The 18,290-nt window shown below is 40.7% G+C and overlaps 1 protein-coding gene across 1 annotated transcript in view; it reads right to left on the bottom strand.

The window, feature by feature from the left end:
* Nucleotides 1-18,290, bottom strand: part of LOC307003967 (E3 ubiquitin-protein ligase rnf213-alpha-like) — a 77,476-nt gene that overhangs the window by 39,230 nt on the left and 19,956 nt on the right. Inside the window, exons 25-47 of the mRNA XM_079622892.1 lie at nt 18,035-18,252; nt 17,817-17,954; nt 15,811-15,975; nt 14,446-15,721; nt 14,075-14,256; nt 13,832-13,987; nt 10,128-13,730; nt 9,520-9,644; nt 9,325-9,420; nt 9,115-9,236; nt 8,906-9,037; nt 8,769-8,821; nt 8,484-8,637; nt 8,258-8,393; nt 7,926-8,117; nt 6,253-6,374; nt 5,924-6,081; nt 5,622-5,831; nt 5,347-5,534; nt 4,262-4,382; nt 4,086-4,186; nt 1,792-1,974; nt 28-194 (exon numbers count right to left, since the gene is read on the bottom strand). Coding sequence (XP_079479018.1) covers nt 28-194; nt 1,792-1,974; nt 4,086-4,186; nt 4,262-4,382; nt 5,347-5,534; nt 5,622-5,831; nt 5,924-6,081; nt 6,253-6,374; nt 7,926-8,117; nt 8,258-8,393; nt 8,484-8,637; nt 8,769-8,821; nt 8,906-9,037; nt 9,115-9,236; nt 9,325-9,420; nt 9,520-9,644; nt 10,128-13,730; nt 13,832-13,987; nt 14,075-14,256; nt 14,446-15,721; nt 15,811-15,975; nt 17,817-17,954; nt 18,035-18,252 — 7,998 coding nt within the window. The remainder of the gene's footprint in view (nt 1-27; nt 195-1,791; nt 1,975-4,085; nt 4,187-4,261; nt 4,383-5,346; nt 5,535-5,621; nt 5,832-5,923; nt 6,082-6,252; nt 6,375-7,925; nt 8,118-8,257; nt 8,394-8,483; nt 8,638-8,768; nt 8,822-8,905; nt 9,038-9,114; nt 9,237-9,324; nt 9,421-9,519; nt 9,645-10,127; nt 13,731-13,831; nt 13,988-14,074; nt 14,257-14,445; nt 15,722-15,810; nt 15,976-17,816; nt 17,955-18,034; nt 18,253-18,290) is intronic.

Raw genomic sequence — 18,290 nt, 5'->3', positions numbered from 1 at the left:
CACACACACACACAGCAGCAGACGCACCTCTGATCTGAGGGAGCGAGCAGGCCTCCACCATCAGCAGAGACAGCAGGTGCAGGATGATGTCTGTGCTGGGAGGAGTGTTGTCCTTGAAGCACACGCTGGACACCACATCAATGAAGAAAGCATTGCAGCGCATTCTGAACAACGCGTTTTGATTGATGAGACCCCTAATGAGCAAAACAAGCACACAATCTTTTAGACTGACAGAGATACAGGCAAACAGAAAGATAAAGCGCAACTATTCAGCACAAGTCAAGTCACCTTTATTTATACAGCGCTTTGTACAGTAGAGTGTTTCAAAGCAGCTTTACAGAGATAACAGGAGAATAATGCAACAAAGTTTGTTTCCAGAAGAAAATAGCGTCACAGTCCAGCTTTAGTAAGTTCAGTGAGGTTTCATTTTTGTTGTAAAAAGTTATTAATTTAGTTCATTTTATATATACACTGAACAAAATTATAAACGCAACACATTTGTTTTTGCCCCTCTAAGACTTTTTCTATGTACACAAAAGGCCTATTTCTCTCAAATATTGTTCACAAATCTGTGTTAGTGAGCACTTCTCCTTTGCCGAGATAATCATCCACCTCACAGGTGTGCATATCGAGATGCTGATTACACAGCAGGATTATTGCACAGGTGTGCCTTAGGCTGTCCACAATAAAAAGCCACTCTAAAATGTGCAGTTTTACTGTATTGGGGGGGACCACCATTTTCCTCACTTTTCCTTCGCATAGAGTTAGGTCTTGGGCGATATGGCCAAAAAAAATTATCACGATAATTTTTTTGTATCAGTCAATATCGATAATTATCACGATAAATGTCAAATCTTTATTTCTTTCAAGTTTAAAGGCAGATTTTTGCTCCTAAGAAACCAGAGCGTTAATTGTGGTTTTAAACTACTCTTTATTGTCAGAACATATCATGACAAACACTTGCCAAACAGGGGAACATTCACAAATCTGAGTGAACATTCAAACATTTGTCATTTTTCCTTAACAAAATAAATATCTTAATAGAAAAAATTATTTCTTAGTTTCTGCATGTGCTCATTTTATTTGGTAAAATGTAATATTCTGACTGTTAAAATTAACCATTGGTCATCCAGCATCATGCCTTTAGATCTGTAGACTTTAATACATTGTCTATATTAATAATATAATACAATTCAATATGTATATCCCACATTTCATGGTGCAGTTAATATTAGTAGGCTAACGTTATAGTAAATCCGTGGTAAATGATGGGAATGTGTAGACGGAAAAGCTTCTGACTGTATCGCCGCGCTCAGTGTTTCTCCTGTTCGTCAGCGCGGCTTCATCTGCCTTTACACTGGTGTAAATCACTGAGGCGTGTGTTCTTCGCTGAATTCAAGCGCTTCTCACTGGATCTCGTGACCGAGACCGATCAGAGTAAACACATCCGCTAGTGAGCTCGCGCTGCGCTGCCGTTCGGACTTTGAGCCGAGCGGATAAACAGTCCGTGTGGCGCGCGGTTCAAATGAGTTTCGTTCCGCTTTTGGCACATAAACATTATCGAACATTTATCGAACTCTTGATATCGTTTTATCGAGAAAAATGATATTGCGATAACTATCATTATCGTTTTATCGCCCAGCCCTACATAGAGTTGATCAGGTGGCTAATTGTGGCCGGTGTATACAGCCGCTCTGGAGATATCCGTGATGTCATCATCCAGCTCAGTTCAGTTCTCATATAATGGTGTCAGTGCAGATCAATAATATTGTTGAATATTAAGCACATTACCGTATTGTCTCAGAGGCCTTGAGCTCAAAGTCTTCCGGCACTTCCTGCACACACAGAGGGCAGTGCATCTGACCGGGCACCAGCCACTGCTTGATGCAGCCCAGGCAGTAGATGTGGTCACACGGCAGACTCAAGGGGTCCCGAGGGTCTCCCATACACACCGGACAAAGCTGAACGCCAAACCTGCGTACAGAAACAGAAGCTGTGTTTACATGGACCCTAATAATCTGTATGCAAGCACAGATCGAACAATAGTTGCATCGAATCACGTCAATCAGAATGAATCGGCCAAATCTGACTGAAATTTCATCCGGATTGGTGGTTTAAACATTTGGTAACACTTTATTTTAAGGTTTCATTGTTACAGTGCAATTATATATTTAAGTACTGAGTAATATTAAGCAACTACATGTACTTACTATAGGGTTAGGGTTTGGTTGAGGGTTAGTTGCATGTAATTATGCATAATTTACTGTTATTACTACAGTAAGTACATGCAACAATAGCTGCGTTTACATGGCTCAATCCGAATGAAATCAATCCGATTAAAGAATCCGAACAAGGTGTTTACATGGACGACAAATAAAGTAATCAGGTTGATGTGCGCGTTTACATGTCACAAGCTTTACATCTGATTTGATCGTTTTAGACATGCGCAGTTACGCACAATCAGTCCACTAGACGATTCCCGCCGCCCGTTCCACGATGCGCATAACAGCCACCCTCTTACCATTGCTTTTTTTATTTTTATTTTTTTATCAGATTTAACATTTACGTACTCCAGCTGCTAATTAGGAGACGACGAGCGCGATATAGATATATTTGCTTTACTTATTATTTATTAAATCCAGGCAATTGGTTGATGAAACATTGATTAAAATTAAGATACAATTAATACAAAACGAAATTAACTTTAAAGAAAGGCTTTGTGCTTTCTGATTGAGGTCTGTGAATGTTTTAAAGCATATTTTAGTGCCGATTTCAGAGCGGTCTCGTCCGTAACCGAGAACTGTCACGTCCGTAACATTGTTTTTTCCTCATAAATGCGAACACGAAAAATAAAATAAAATGAATATTTTATGTTCTGTGGAGCTCGTTTTATTTTTTCTCACGTTTATATTAATTTCTGCTTAAATACTGAGTGCATGGAGGAATGTAGCCTATTCCGCGCTCAAGCACAAATCTTGCCGCAAAGTACCGGCAAAAGCAGACTAATGATAATATGTCTGAAAAAATAATGAGGCATTTTTATTGTTTATTAATAAAATATATATTTCTAAATCAGTGTCGGCTCCAAACATATCTATATACATCTCCGCTGTAAAGTGGATGCGCCTTCAGAGAGAAATGCACCTTTCATTTGGATTACAGCCTAATTAGCCGGTATTTGCTTTCGATTCAAATTTTTTAGTTTAAAAGTGGACATTTCGAGCTTTATATAGAAATATTCATCATATTTTTGAGGCTATACACTGTATTTCAGTTCATTATTGAGACGCGCTCCAGTTCACGCATGGAGATAATTATAGCGCGCCCTGTTTGTTTTATTTTATTTTACAAAAGCACAACGTTTTCTTGTTATTGTGAGTTTACCCAAATAAAAGTACTTGCGACTGATGCATTATTCCTTTCTGTATGACCAGAAAAGATTGAGTATTTAAAGTTGTTTCCACTGTTGATAGGAAAATGCAAGTGTTTAAAGAAAAAAATTAATGCGTCTCTGTCCCCAGCACATTTCAAACCAAACTGACGCCCATGGGTGAGAGCACCAATACCATTGACAATGCGAGTCGCAATCGTAGGCTACTGTATAAACTCGGTAGCTGTCATTGCACATGCGCATTCCTTTCAGATTTGGTTTTCAGTCCAATTAAGTGTTTACATGTTCTCTTGATCGGATTACAAAAGGAATAAACCACCCCTTTCAATCCGATCGAAATTTCAATCGGATCGAGCTCAATCGGATCGATTAAGGTGTTTACATGAAGGTTTTTCAATCCGATTGAGCCTTCAATCCGATTATAAGGGTCCATGTAAACGCAGCTACTGTAAAATAAAGTGTTACCAAACATTTCTCCAAATGTCTTCAGTGTGCACATGTCAAAAGATCAAATCCCATTTGAAGCTTGTGACACATAAACACTCACATCAACCAAATCACTTTACTTAGCGTTGATGTAAACACTACGCTTGGATTCATTAACGGGAATGATTTCATTCTGCTTGAAACAAAGGGTGTCTATGTAAACGTAGCTAGAGACAAATCACCAAAATCCTGTTAGATCAAATCAAACCTAAAAATGCTCTGAGACGCTTCATCTTTGCAGGCTTTGAGTACTGTGATCACTGCCTCAAACGGCTGCTTCTTCTTCAGGTCCGAGTTCTTCTCCAGGACCTTTAGCAAACAGAGGAGTGTTGGTCAACAGTTCCCTCAGGAGTTTGAGGAAGGAGGATACAGAACAGGACTCACTTGTGCTAGGCGTCGAGTGTGTTCCAGGACCAGCGGCCTGAGTTTCATCTGCAGCTCTCCAACACCCAGAAGCATGTGCTCCACAAACAAGGCCAGAGAGTAAATGCGCTGCCAGCCTTGTCTGAAAATTAATACAATGATGCAAATGACCATACATGATGATATTGATAATTACAACGTACAGTAAATAATCTGAACTGAGAACGCCTTGAAAATTCCAATTCAATTCCCAAATGAGACCGCAAACAGGAATTACATAATTGTAATTAAACTTTTAATCTATGGAAGAATTTAAATATAAGTGAAAATCGGAATAGAATAGAAGAAAATGCATTATCATACACACACTCACACAGAAAAGCATGGGTACATTTTCTGAAATTGAGATGTATACATCACATGAAAGCTGAATAAATAAGCTTCTCATTGATGTGTGGTTTGTTAGGATAGGACAATATTTGGCCGAGACACAACTATTGTAAATCTGGAATCTAAGGGAGCAAAAAAATTGAAACATTGAGAAAATCTCCTTTAAAGTTGTGCATTTATGTTCACGATTGTGCTGCATTCACTCACAAAAATACATGTTTTATATATTTACGGTAGGAAATTTACTAAATATCTTCATGGAACATGATCTTAATATCCTAATGATTTTTGGCATAAAAGAAAAATGGATAATTTTGACCCATATAATGTATAGTTGGCTATTGCCACAGATATACTCGTGCGGCTCCAGACTGGGTTTGTGATCCAGGGTCACGTATAAATATTTAGTAGGCATGGGCCTTATCAAACGGCCAAGGGGGCCTTGAGATGACTTAATACAATAAAACAAGTATTACAATAAGCTAAAACAACAACACAAACATCAAGATATTTCTTATTTTATTTCACCCCCTTAACAACAGTGTTTTTTGTCCTTTGAAAAAACAGAAAACCGGGATATTAAAAGTGTGATTTCTAGACCTGGAGAAGTCATGTAAATTAATAAAATCATAAACAGAGAAAAAAAATATTTAATGTATCGATAAATACATTTTTAGATTAAAGTTTTCATTAAAGGACAGCTCATAATAACTCACTGGATGAGGGTGACCATCTGTGTGCTTTTCTCCCCGTAGTGGCGCACGCTCTCCTCACAGCAGACCAGCTCAATCGGCACCTGCAGCTTCTTCACACGCCTGAGCCACGCCAGACATCCAGCATCTCCATCCAGAGTCTGCGGCTCCAGGTACTCGATGCAGGCCATCGCAGCGTACGCATCTAATGCCTGGGAAGCAGAGACGGTCAGAGCGACGTGACCACAGAAGAACACACACACCCAATCCCTGTAATACGTGTGTTCGTGTAAACCTACAAGTTCTCTGCCCTCTCTCGCAGGCTTGTTGTCTCGGAGCATCTGAGCTATCTGAGGCTGGATACTGATCATCCGGTAGAGGTTCTGTATTCGGTTCTTGAAGTGATGGTAGGCCGCATGAACCCACGGCAGAGAAATGACTTCCCCCTCGTGTGCTTCCTCACCATCTCGAAGCTCATGCACACTGCAAGTCAGGGCTCCACACAAGAGCTAAAGTGTAAAAACAGACACACACATGAACATGAGCTTGGACGTGCAGATGATGGGTAACAAAAGCATCTTTGAAAGGGTCTGACTCTCACCTCGAGGTCCACCTTCGATATTACATTCATGGTCATGGAGACGAAATCCTGGAGATACCTGTGGAAAAACTCCATCTGCATCTCCAGGGACGCTTCAGAGATGTACCTGCCTAACGGGGTCTTCCAGAAAAACTCTTCAAACTGCTTTAGAGAGTGTCCTGGTGACCGAAACGCAAAGAAAGCATTTATTGTTTACTTTTTGATGTGAACTGGAGGAATGTGAAAACTGTGAAAACTAACCACACTGATTTAAGCTTGATTGCTCTGGGGGAGGGGGGGGGGGGGGGCAGGGGGACAGCATAACAAGCAAAGCAATTAAGCAAAAATACCTTCCCGCTGTAAAGCATGTACCCAGAGGTCCTCTAGGCAATCTTTAATTCTCCAGCTGAAAGGCATGGTGCAACCCATGTTCCTGTCGACCGCAATGTAGTTCTGAACCAAGATCGTCGAGCTGTTAAGATGGAGTGTTTTCAGTTATAATAATGACATTGCTTTAAAGACAGAAATATACTGTACCATACACGTGTGCTAATGTAGACACCAAGGCTTAAAGGGTTAGTTCACCAAAAAATGAAAATAATGTCATTAATGACTCACCCTCATGTCGTTCTAAGCCCGTAAGACCTCCGTTCATCTTCGGAACACAGTTTAAGATATTTTAGATTTAGTCCGAGAGATTTCTGTCCCTCCATTAAAGCTGTATATACAGTATACTGTCGATGTCCATAAAGGTAATATAAACATCATCAAAGTAGTCCATGTGACATCAGTGGGTTAGTTAGAAGTTTTTGAAGCATCGAAAATACTTTTTGGTCCAAAAATAACACAAAATACGACTTTATTACGCATTGTATTCTCTCCCGGGTCTGTTGTCAATCTGCGTTCAGGACTCTGCAGTGACGCTGCTGACGTAAGACGCTGATGACGTCTTATCTGGTGCGCCCGAGCTTCGTTTACAGTCTGAGGGAGACGCACGCTATATTCAAGCTATTCTACATTGTTTGCGTGGATATCATTTTTTTAATGGTGCGTAAATGTGCATGTCGCGGATGAGACACTTTTACAGCGTGCGTTTCCCTAAGTCTATAAACGAAGCTTGGGCGCACCAGATAACACGTCATCAGCGTCTTACGCCATCAGCGTAACTGTGAAGGATTGACAACAGACCCGGGAGAGAATACAATGCGTAATAAAGTCTTATTTTGTGTTATTTTTGGACCAAAAAGTATTTTCGATGCTTCAAAAACTTCTAACTAACCCACTGATGTCACATGGACTACTTTGATGATGTTTATATAACCTTTATGGACACGGACAGTATACTGTATATATACAGCTTCAATGGAGGGACAGAAATCTCTCGGACTAAATCTAAAATATCTTAAACTGTGTTCCGAAGATGAACGGAGGTCTTACGGGCTTAGAACGACATGAGGGTGAGTCATTAATGACATTATTTTCATTTTTGGGTGAACTAACCCTTTAAGCAATGCATTGTCAGTATGTGATCCTGTTTTACATTACATATTTAAAGGGGTCCTATTATGCGTGGATAATATGTAGTATGTCCTATTAAAAGTAGATTCTGTTCAATAAAATATCTACCTTTGGTATGGACTTTGAGCTTTGTAACCTTGAATATCTTTTTTATGCTCAAACAGCAACATTACACACTAACTAACTAAAGTTGAAAAAGTAAAAAAGCATAATAGGACCCCTTTAAGGTGTTCTTGCTTTCCATTTGAGACAGCGATTTACATTGCATTGTGTTACCAAAAGGTACAGGTTAATGAAAGGTTAATGTTAACGATCAGGTAGCTAGTTAAAAAACATATCAACTTGAACTTTCTGAAATGCCAATAATGATGAAAATGCAACGCATATTTGCCTTGCATAATGAATTGCTGTTGAAAATAAAACATAATAAAGCTTGTGTAGCTAAGAGCATTAGTGTACTGGCATTTAGTTGTTATTTTTTTAGGCACAAAGGCCAATCACATACTTGTTTTTCACATTTGTGTGAGGAACATTCAGTAACACGACATCTCCAAAAATATTCAACCACAGTTGCTTCAAGGATTCTTCAGAGTTTGTATCCAGCAAGAGGTCTAGATTGCAGTCACGGTCAATAACTGAAACAAGCTGAGCCAAGAAGGGAGTTACAACTGCTTGAACTCGCCTCCACAGGGCGTGCCTAAAACACAAAAATGAACAAATATTGAAAGTAAAATGGTTTTAGGTATAGAGATTCACAAATAGCTAATAAGGCCTAGTCAAACCACTGAGGTTCCATGTCAACATCTGAAATTCAATCCAAAATACGGTGTAACTTACCTAAAAGTTCCTCCCTCCTGCAAGGCATCGATATTCAGTGCTTCCCTGGAGACCCAGGTCTTGGCAGAGATTGTGTTGTCATCGTGGACCATCAACAGAGAATGAATTCGCTTCTTTAACGTTTTCAGAAATTCAGCTGGTAACATAAATATCTAAATATGAGTAACCCCTTACAGGACAATTAATGAACGCTTTGAATAATAACAGACACAGCAAAAAATCTCACCTTGTAGAGTCTCATTGTCAGCCAGGAGCATGAGCAGGATCTGTACTCTCTTGGTGCTGCGGGTGCCCACCTCGGTCTGATCTCTTAGCATGCCGACTGCACTCTGAACACAGCTACGCACCAGCGCTGTGGTGTCCACAACATTCTCCAAGCCCTAAAGAGCACAAGACAATTACCTACCGAGTCAACCTAGAAGCCAACTGAACTCAACAGGGTGACAATAGTCTCCAGTACTGAAAATACATTGCTGTTGTTGAGGTTGTGACTCGCAGTATTGTCTTCTACCTCCATCTTCTCTCCTTCTCCTTCTCCTGCGTACATTTCCTCAACCTCCATTGCTGCAAGCAGTAAAAAAATATTTGGATTGTTTGAGAAAGTTGATAATCCTTTAAAGAGAACTTTTGAAAATAAACCGATTTCACCTTCAGACTCAGGCACTTTCTCAGCTTTCTCTTCAAACAACTGACTGATGGTCAGACCCTGCAAGGCTTTTATATCAGAGCCGATATCTTTCGATTTTCTGAGGTCATCGATATGGACTGACTTCCACGGGCCTTAATAAAAGAATTTCAAATTAGATTTTCTATAAAACAAACACTTTTGGTCAGTGATGAAATCAAACTCGTCTTACCGCCATGAAATCCAATGTAAGAAGTTCCACCATCCATTCTTGGCAGTTTAGTGACGAAGTACATAAAAGTCTTCACATATTCCTCTTTCCTGAATTTGTTGATCTCATTGATAGATGAATACCTGGAAATATATTTCAGGTTCAAATCAATACATGCTTTCATAGCATTTACTGAACAAACAAATGAGCCACCAGCCACATTCAACTCACTTCGCAGATGCAATGACATTTAAACTTGGGGAGCCTTCATCAAAATCGGTTTGGATGATAAGTATCTTGTCCCCGGTGGTGTTTTCCAAATAATTTCTGAATACAGAAAAAGGGTTTTAATTAATTTCTTCTTTGAGAATAAGTGTGCTTTTTGTGGAGATGTGATATAATGTAGTGATGTTGTGAACACAATACTTGATTTTCTTGAGGAATGAGTGTTCTGTGTCGAATTGCTGTAGAGAGAGGAGCTCTACGTTTTGGACCACGTTCTGTAGCGGTTCAATTTCAGCTGCGGTCAGAAGCCTCGAGAAGGTGGTCACCTAAAGGATCAGGACAAAGATTGCAAGTTTAGTGTACAATATTTGTTCTCACAAAGACTGAAATGTAATGGATTTTTCTAGAGCAGTGATTCTCAACCTTATTGTCTCCAAAGCCCAATCTATCCCCCATGTAGACTAAGACATTTCGGGTACTTCTGCTATAGTAACAAAGCTAGCTTATTTATTTTTACTCACAAATAGCAATTTATCAGTGGTTTCTACCCAACAAAATATTTTACATCTTGACATAGCTAAAATAAATTTTATAATCATTATAGAAATCTTCATGACCTTTTAAAATTCTAGACCTAAAGAATTTTCCCAAGAACTAAAAAATGACCGTTGTTGAGGGATTTAATTACAATAAGAAATATCGTTTTGATTTTTAGCTGGTTTGGCTTATTTTAAAGCTTGTTTAAAACCATCTTGTCGCCCCTGATTTAGAACCACTATTCAAGAGTAATAGTCAAAGTATTGCTTTACCTCTGTGAAAAAGGCATGGCTAGGCCCTGCTTGCTGTATGTGGGAAAGGATGAAGTCAGCAAGGGAGCTATGCTTCTGCTCTTCAAAGTACATCCTTGACAAGTGATCAGTTTCTACACTGGGGAGGGAAGTGCAGTCTAGCCGAACCACGGCATCTGGTGTTGCACAGTTCAAAAGGATCATTTTGGCCTCATCTAAGATTCTAGGATCGGAGAGCTCCATTTTCCCTTTGAGCTGCTCTGTGACTTGCAGTACAACAGACGCACATGTGTCCGAGTGGTAGCCAATGAAAGCATCAGCTGGACGATAATGACGTGCTTGGGGAGCAATTGGCAGCTTGCTTCTAGCAGAAATGAACCATTCAACCCACTGTTTAAGCTTCTCAACATGGTCCTTTTGCTCACTCTTTAGGACAGTATTGATGTCAAGATAATGTTTCTCCAATCTGTTGATCAGTGGAATGGGAAACTGCTTGTACACGACGTCCTTCTCCTCAATGACGATGAGCCTGAAGTCCTTGTGCACTCTGCATTTGACTCTGTGGGTTCCAAGTCCCAGATCCACATATTTCTGACCTCCAAGGGTAACGTAATATTGGTTAAGGGCATCATACAAGCTTTCGTACAAGTTCTGCAAGTTCAGAAGCACGATGGTTTGACCAGTTTCCATACAAATCTTAACACGGTTAATGTTGCGGCATATCTGAGTATACTCCTGGTCTTTTGGAAAGCTTGAACCAAAGATAATCTCTGGTTGGCATTGGTCTGCAAAAAACGTCTGCTGTAGAATTCGAAGGGCTGCATAGTTTTTGGTCAGAACAAGCAGGTATCTGCATTCCTCATCTTGGCCAATGGATGTGATGTTCTCTCTTACAAGCTCAATGGCACTGATATTCTCAAGGTTAGTTGGGATACTTAGTTTGCTGGTGAAAACTGAGACAGCATCCACATTATCCTTCCCACTGAAGTTCCTTAGCACAGCCTTCACAATCTGGTCTGCACTAGGCTTCTGATTAGAAGCTTTGACAACAGCAAACATCATCTTTATCAAGCTGTAATAGTCTCGCAGACCAAAGAAACCTCTTCCCTGTTTCTTACAGATGTTTAGGTAAGCACGGGCAAATGGCTGAAAGAAATCTCTCACCCTTTCAAGGATCATGGGATCCGAGGAACATATTCCTTTTGCACTCTCAATCAATTCCTTTTGATCGGGATCGCCACGTGAAACAAATATCCCTCTGTTCATCTTGGCTGGGTCCAAAGCCCAGTTCGAGATGCCGATGAATCCCACCTTCTTGTGGGGTACTGGCTGATCATCTATGCATCCCTCTTCCAGCAAAGGATGTAAAGTTTTCAGAGGCATTTTCTGGGAATCTTCAGCCAAGCCTATCTCATCTAGCACTACGACTGAGACATACTCTGTTAGATTCTTGCCTTCCTGAAAACGAGCACATTGCTTGAATGTATTGATGATCCCCTCTGGTGTAGAATGAGGACTGCACTGAAAGGAAACAAGATGGATCTGCTTCAGTTTTCTAAACAAATCCGAGTGGGCTGCTTGGCCTTGCATGGCATCTGCAACCAGAGTTTTAGACAAGGACTTGGAGCTCCCAGGTTTTCCAACCAAAAAGAGAGGTATTCGTAGCTCAATGCAAATCACCATCATGAAGACATTTTCCTTCAAGGCATTGTTTCGAGCAATGGTTTCACCCAAAGGAACTCCACTCAGAAAAAGATCCTGAATAACTGAAATCTCCTGCATCACTTTCACTGGGTTGTAGGTCTCTGGAAGGTACCTGCAAATTTTTCTTCTGTATTTCTCTTTATCCTCCAAGCAGGCATGGTAACACACACCAACAGCCATCAGTAATGACCAAAGAATAGGATTTTTTTTATCAGTATTCCTCTGATTTTCATTTCTCTCGGCCCGCTGAATTCTCTCAAACTGGTCAAGCTCTGAGAGTATCATCGGGTAGTTTTTGTAGAACCAGCCAAAGACTTGCATGCAGCGCTCTACATCCCTCAGACTCACAAAACTACATTCATCCTCTCTTGTTCGCATATACATCTGTGAGGCCGAAAGAACATCAGTGATGGTTGTGGTGTAGTCTGATTTAATGGAATTGGTTTCAACTACCCTTTCGACTATTTGCTTGATGTACATTTTCTCAGTATTGTCATTGAGCTGTCCAAAGTCCCAAACTAGTGGAATCATGCTAGGTGGTAAAGCCTGCACTCTGTACACTAGCTGGCGAAGTGGAATGGATCCAAGTTTTTCATCCGTTTCCTCAGCACGAACTCTGTATCCCAAACCAGCGGACTCCAATCTCTTGATCATCACGTCTGTGTGTTTTCTGTATGGGTTGCAAGCAGCAATGATTTGCAAGCCAGTGTCACCTGTCAAATGCTGTCCATCAGCTGTGTTGTCGCAGAGAATTTCCTTAATGCTGCTAATGGCCTCTGTGGTGTTTGCTTCATCAAAAAACAACACAGACTCAAACCCATAATTCCCCTTGTTTCTTAACGCCATGGCCTCTGCTTCTCTTACTTTGGTGTAAATCATGTCTGAACTTGTCCCTCCATGAACCTTGACTAGTTTCATGTTGTCAGTGGCAACTCCACCTCTGTGCATCTCACAAAGGAATTTGATTAGCCTGGTCTTCCCACATCCCGTCTCACCCATGATTATAACAGGAATCCCACAGCGGAAGCGCATGTGAATTGCCAACATTTTCAAAATGTTGTCTGTGGTGAGCTCGTAGGTTTCATCTGGATCAAGAGGCCACTGTATTCCCAACACCCTGGAAAGCCTCTCAATTTTCTCCCATCTTGGGAGCTGGTCAAAATCGATGTTGAAAGGGACCCTCTGAAGTTTAAGGCCCTCATAGAGCTCTTTGGTCATGATGTTCTGCTTGATCACTCTTTTTGTTGACGGATCAATAGCATCAATCCCATTCTGTGCATTTGGCTGAAGATGAAAGCCAATGAATGTCATGGACTCATGGTCATCATTGAAGAAAATGTACGGATGTGGTTCTGACTCCCATCGTTTTCTTATCCTAAAGGGAGCTAGATCCTCCTCATTGGCAGAAGCAAAAAGGTCATTGTGCAGTCTTCCTGGACTCTGGTCAGAGATGCTAAGTGAAGGAGTGGCAAAATCCTTTGCCATGAGAATCATGAAATCAACAACAAAGTTTTTGAATCCCATCAAAGTATCCCCAATGAAAGACACATCACAGAAAACCGTTCTCTCACAATCCCGAAGTTGTAAGTTCAGGAACCAGGCAAAATTACGCAACTCTGCCCAAGAGGGGTCTATGATGCCGCAGTACATAAACAACAACTGCAGGCATTCAACATGAGTGCCCTCCACTCCTTGGTACATGAAGGCATCTAAATTGTCACGATTGTTGAAACGTTGCAGGTACTGATAAGGCCGCTGGTAGGCCTCACTTCGGAACTCTTGGTCATCCATAAGGGGATCTTCATCCTCCATTATTGATGGATCTTCCCGGATTTCCATTTCCAACTCAAGTACCTTTTTGGGAGGACGGCAATAGACACTTGGAAACACATCCAAGTAAGCAGATGGAACATTTGCACCCTACCAAGATAAAAAGGCACATTAATACATGAGGCATTTGTCTGATTAATGACAAAAATTCCTACGTGATTTAATGAAATAATTTATATCCATTTACTTACAGCTCTTTGGTCATTTCGGGATGTGCTGGCATCAGGTCTCAGGATCTCGATGACATACAAGTGCTTATTACTGGTTTTCCACATGTTTCCTTCGGAGTCTGTGAGGTATCCAAGGATCAACAGCCTGAACAGAAATTCATGAAGTCCTTTTTTTACCTGTAAGTATATAAAATATATTGAAAAACAGCAGCAACATATATTTCTATTTGTTCATTGAATTAACTGAATAAATAAAGTAACTACCATGGTGGTGACATCAAAATGATAGACTGAAAGCTCCTTTTTCTTGGGGCTGTTGAGCAAGGACTGAAGGATGACATTTTCATCAATTCTTGGGTCAATTAACCTGATGCACTTCAGCTGCGAAGGCTTCTTGGTGTTCTTCTTCAAGTTCTCATACATTCTTTTAATGTAAAGTGATTTTCCTAAAATGAACCACATAGATTATACTTCTGCATCTTACACGTTTTGCAAAATATATTTATATTCATACAGACACAGAAAACAAAGTCTCTTTTTTCCTGTAAGAGTCAGAAAATCTGAAGCTATACAGCCAACTGACATGAATTCTGAAAACTAACTAATTTAAATCCATTACTTGAATGTATACTCACCAACTCCTGATCTTTCTGAGGATACAATTCCCACACATTGTCTGTTTTTGAACACATCGGCAGCACTGGATATGTCAGCTGGGACTGTAAAATGCCTAGCAAGGTATCGTTGAATACTGATAATTGGTTCTTGGGGAATCAAGTGCAATCTAAATTGACTAAAAGCTGAAGGAAGGTATGCATGTTCTCTATTAGAGCTGCAGACCAACACCAGCCTGTAATCATTTCTGCTCAGTGCATTTTGACGCTGAAAGAATTGCTCCACTTTGTAGCTCACTTCATAGGTGAGTTGGTCCACATAGAGCATTGTGTATATCTTCTTTCCACTGTAGCCAGCAGAAAGACAGCGCCTGAGGAAAAGTTCCACTTCTTCACAAGGAGTGGAAGAACTACAGAGGAGTACTTCATCATAGGTTGGTAGAGGCTCATTCGTGCTGCTCATGTAAATTGAAATGCATGAAATCAGAATTTCTTCAGAAGGACAGATGATTAGATTTGGTCTTCCAGTAGCCATTCCATTTGGAAGTTGCCTATGGATGTTCCTTGTTCTCTCATCCTGTAAAAACCCATCACCCTCCATTTCAGTGGGGCGGTTGGCCAAAATTTCAAGAAGAGATCCAAGACTACTGACATCAAGGGAGTCTGGCAGAAAATTCTTCATGTCTCGCATGTAAGCATTCCAAATCACATCGAGCTTTTCCGACCCATTAACATTCCCCAAGAGATTTTCCAAGTCGTCAAACGTTGGGCATTGCTCCTCCGTACTGTCATTTTCAATCACACTGGGGACTTCAACAAAAGTTTGGAAGTCCAAGTCCTCATTTTGCTCAGGACCCTTCTTAATTGCTTCATACTGAAGCCTGTGCCTAGCCCGTCTTAAATCTGAAGTGGAGCAATCAGGTTTGATAAAGGAGAGCATCATAAGAACTTGATCTTCCATTTCGGTCACATTGTTTTCGCTGAGCTGACGGCACATGTAGACTACTTGTTCTGCAGTGTAATAGTTCAAGTAGTAATGCTGAGATCTCTGCTTGTCCATAAAAATCTTCCAGAAGTGTAGGCACCTCTCGATTTTCTTACAGACTTTAGGCAACTGTTCTGTGACATCACCTTCCACCACGATGGCACTGACAACACTCCCTAAGTTGAAGTCCATTATGATGCATGCATCTTCACTATTAGAGTTGATATTTGCCTCCCAATGTCTGAACAATGGATTTCCAGCAACAAACAAATCAATAAAAGCAGAGGCCAACCTCTGTACGTTGGCAAAGACCTGGAAACAAGGAAGAAGTTAATTCAGGGATAATTACAATAGCATGGAGAAATATAACAGAATAAAACAGCTAAAAGCTGAAAGGTCACCTCTGCAAACTGATCGACTTCACACTGGCCTTGATCTCCTTTGCCAGACATCAGCATCAATTTATTCTGAAGATCCCTGAGGTCTTCAAGAGAATAAGTGCGTGTCTCACAGCCCTCATCGTGCTCTTCCAAAATTTGAAGCTTCAGAATATTTTCCAAGCATAACTGCAAAAAAAAAAAAACAATATTCATGGGTTGATATTTCTGAAACATTATCTGCATCAATTAGGCTATCCAATGATGATAAAGACAGCTAAGAATAAGCATTGGGCTAATTTGGCATGTCATTGCTCTCGGAGGAAACTTAGGCAGTGTTTTGGAACCTAATAACTGGTTTTGTAGCTGGTCCAAGCTAGTTAGTTAGTAAGTTGCTGGATTATCAGCCTGGGGAGCGTTTCCCAAAGCCAAATATGGTCGTAAGTTCCGTCGTTACCAATAGAGTTCAATGGAAATTGCAAGCATAGTTGGCAAACAATGCTTTTTGGGAAACGCACCCCTGGATGGGGACCGGGATGAGCTGGTAACCCATCTCGGTCCGCCATTTTTGTCAAAAATCAGCTTGACCACTTTTCATCCCACCTGATTTATTCGCGCAAGGACCTTGATCATGATGACCTGGGGCCTCATTTATAAAACTGTGCGTAGTATCCTTACTAAAAGTGTACGTGCCAGTGATGCGCAGGTTGATCCAAAATGAGCGGGTGCCTGCGGTCATCCGCGGTTCCCCGCGGTTACGAGTCATCCAAAAATATTTTTAATGATATTCGGGTCGCGGTCGGTCGGGTCGTTTGAAATAAAGATGCCAATTAACCCTTTGTAATTTATATAGTACTAGACACAATTATCTATGAAATACATAGGTCTACACTTTATTGTCAGAATAACTGGTGCGAGGATAACGCACGAGCTCAGTCAGAGATGACAGTGGGAAATCCTTATTTACCTTTTGAATGTTGAGCGCGTTATTAACTTTTGAATAAAAGCTGACGCGGGACAAAATGCCTGATTTCCCAACACGTTGAACTGAGCAATGCCATTGTGCCATTTTAATAGGCTACTTTTAAACGCATATAGCTCAGTAATGTCAGTTTTATGTATTTGCTGAGAGGGGGCGGGGTTTTTGTTGGGAAAGTCGGGGGAGAGACGCACACTTCGATTAGACTGGATAAACACATGCAGGCATCATCTTAATTGTTAAGATAATGAAACAAAATAAATGAATAAATCAAGCCTTTATTACAAAACACTAGGCTATATCATACAGCATTCAGAAAAATGCACACCCCTAGTTCCTCCATCTATGGCCCATGACGCTACGATGAGCATTTACTAGCTACTTTTAAAAAACACGGGCCAGGAAGCGGGTCGGGTACAATATTTTCTTTCTTTTTTTGCGGTCCGAGTTGCGGGCGGGTTAGTTGAAAACGTTGGTCGGGTGCGGGTTGTTTATACATTGACCCGAGCATCACTGGTACGTGCGGCCGAAAGCCAAAAATGGCGTGCGCAAAAAAATATTCAGATTTATAAAACTGTGCGTACGCCAGACACGTCAGCGGAAGATTGTGCGCACATGCGTCTCCATAAATAACCATATATGGAGCTTACAACGCCTAGTTTTACTATGCAAATCGTCATCTGCATATAATTTGCATATGATTATTCATCCACGTGATAACACGGAAGTCGGAAGTGCCGTACGCCTCTTTCAGGGCCTGTTTTGTGTGTACGAAATGGTTATAAATGAGGCCCTAGGTCTCTATTAGCTGATAGTCCAGCTCGTCAATTGCCTAAACCTGCTTGGACTAACTAGAAATCTGATTTTCCCAGCAATGCCCCTGACAAAGATTGGTCAACTAGCTTGGACCAACTAGAAACCAGTTAGCATGTTCCAAAACACACAACTGTGTGCTGGATTTTTTTACTAAAATCAATTTATATTCATGAGTATTTCAAACTGCCTGTGTGCATAATCTGTGCAACATCTATAAATAAATGTAATGACAAACCTTCTTTTGGTTTTGTGCTCTGATAATGTAGATGCCCTTTGTGTTGATAGCTGACGCCAGAGATAGAGAGGACAGTTCCACTGACCCATGGCTATCCTTGACTGTCTTCAACCATTCAATGTGTCTTGCAGAGTCACACTGAAACAAAGAAAATGTTGGTGAACAAAAATATAAACAATCTTGTTTTCTTCCTTATCAAACCTGGCAGATACTCTTACCAATTTTTTGGGGAGGTTGGGGTCATTGTCAAGTGCCTTCCATAGTTTTTTCAGCATATCTTTAAAAAGCCTGAAGTCAGTTTCTGGCTTTAAATCATAGAGCATCGAGGAGTAGCCAAGAACTGCATCATGAAAACAGGCCACGCGATCCACATCCAAATCATTCTCTCCAGCAGAGATGGAAGCCAAATCCACAAAGACTTTCAACTCATTGATGTCTGAAGTGATAAAGAGGAATAACACTTACAAAAGAGCA

Source organism: Phoxinus phoxinus (assembly GCF_949152265.1).
Source record: "Phoxinus phoxinus genome assembly, chromosome: 1".
NCBI lineage: Eukaryota > Metazoa > Chordata > Actinopteri > Cypriniformes > Leuciscidae > Phoxinus > Phoxinus phoxinus.
Note: the sequence above shows the minus strand (reverse complement) of the source record. Positions and strands in the feature narration are given on the sequence as shown.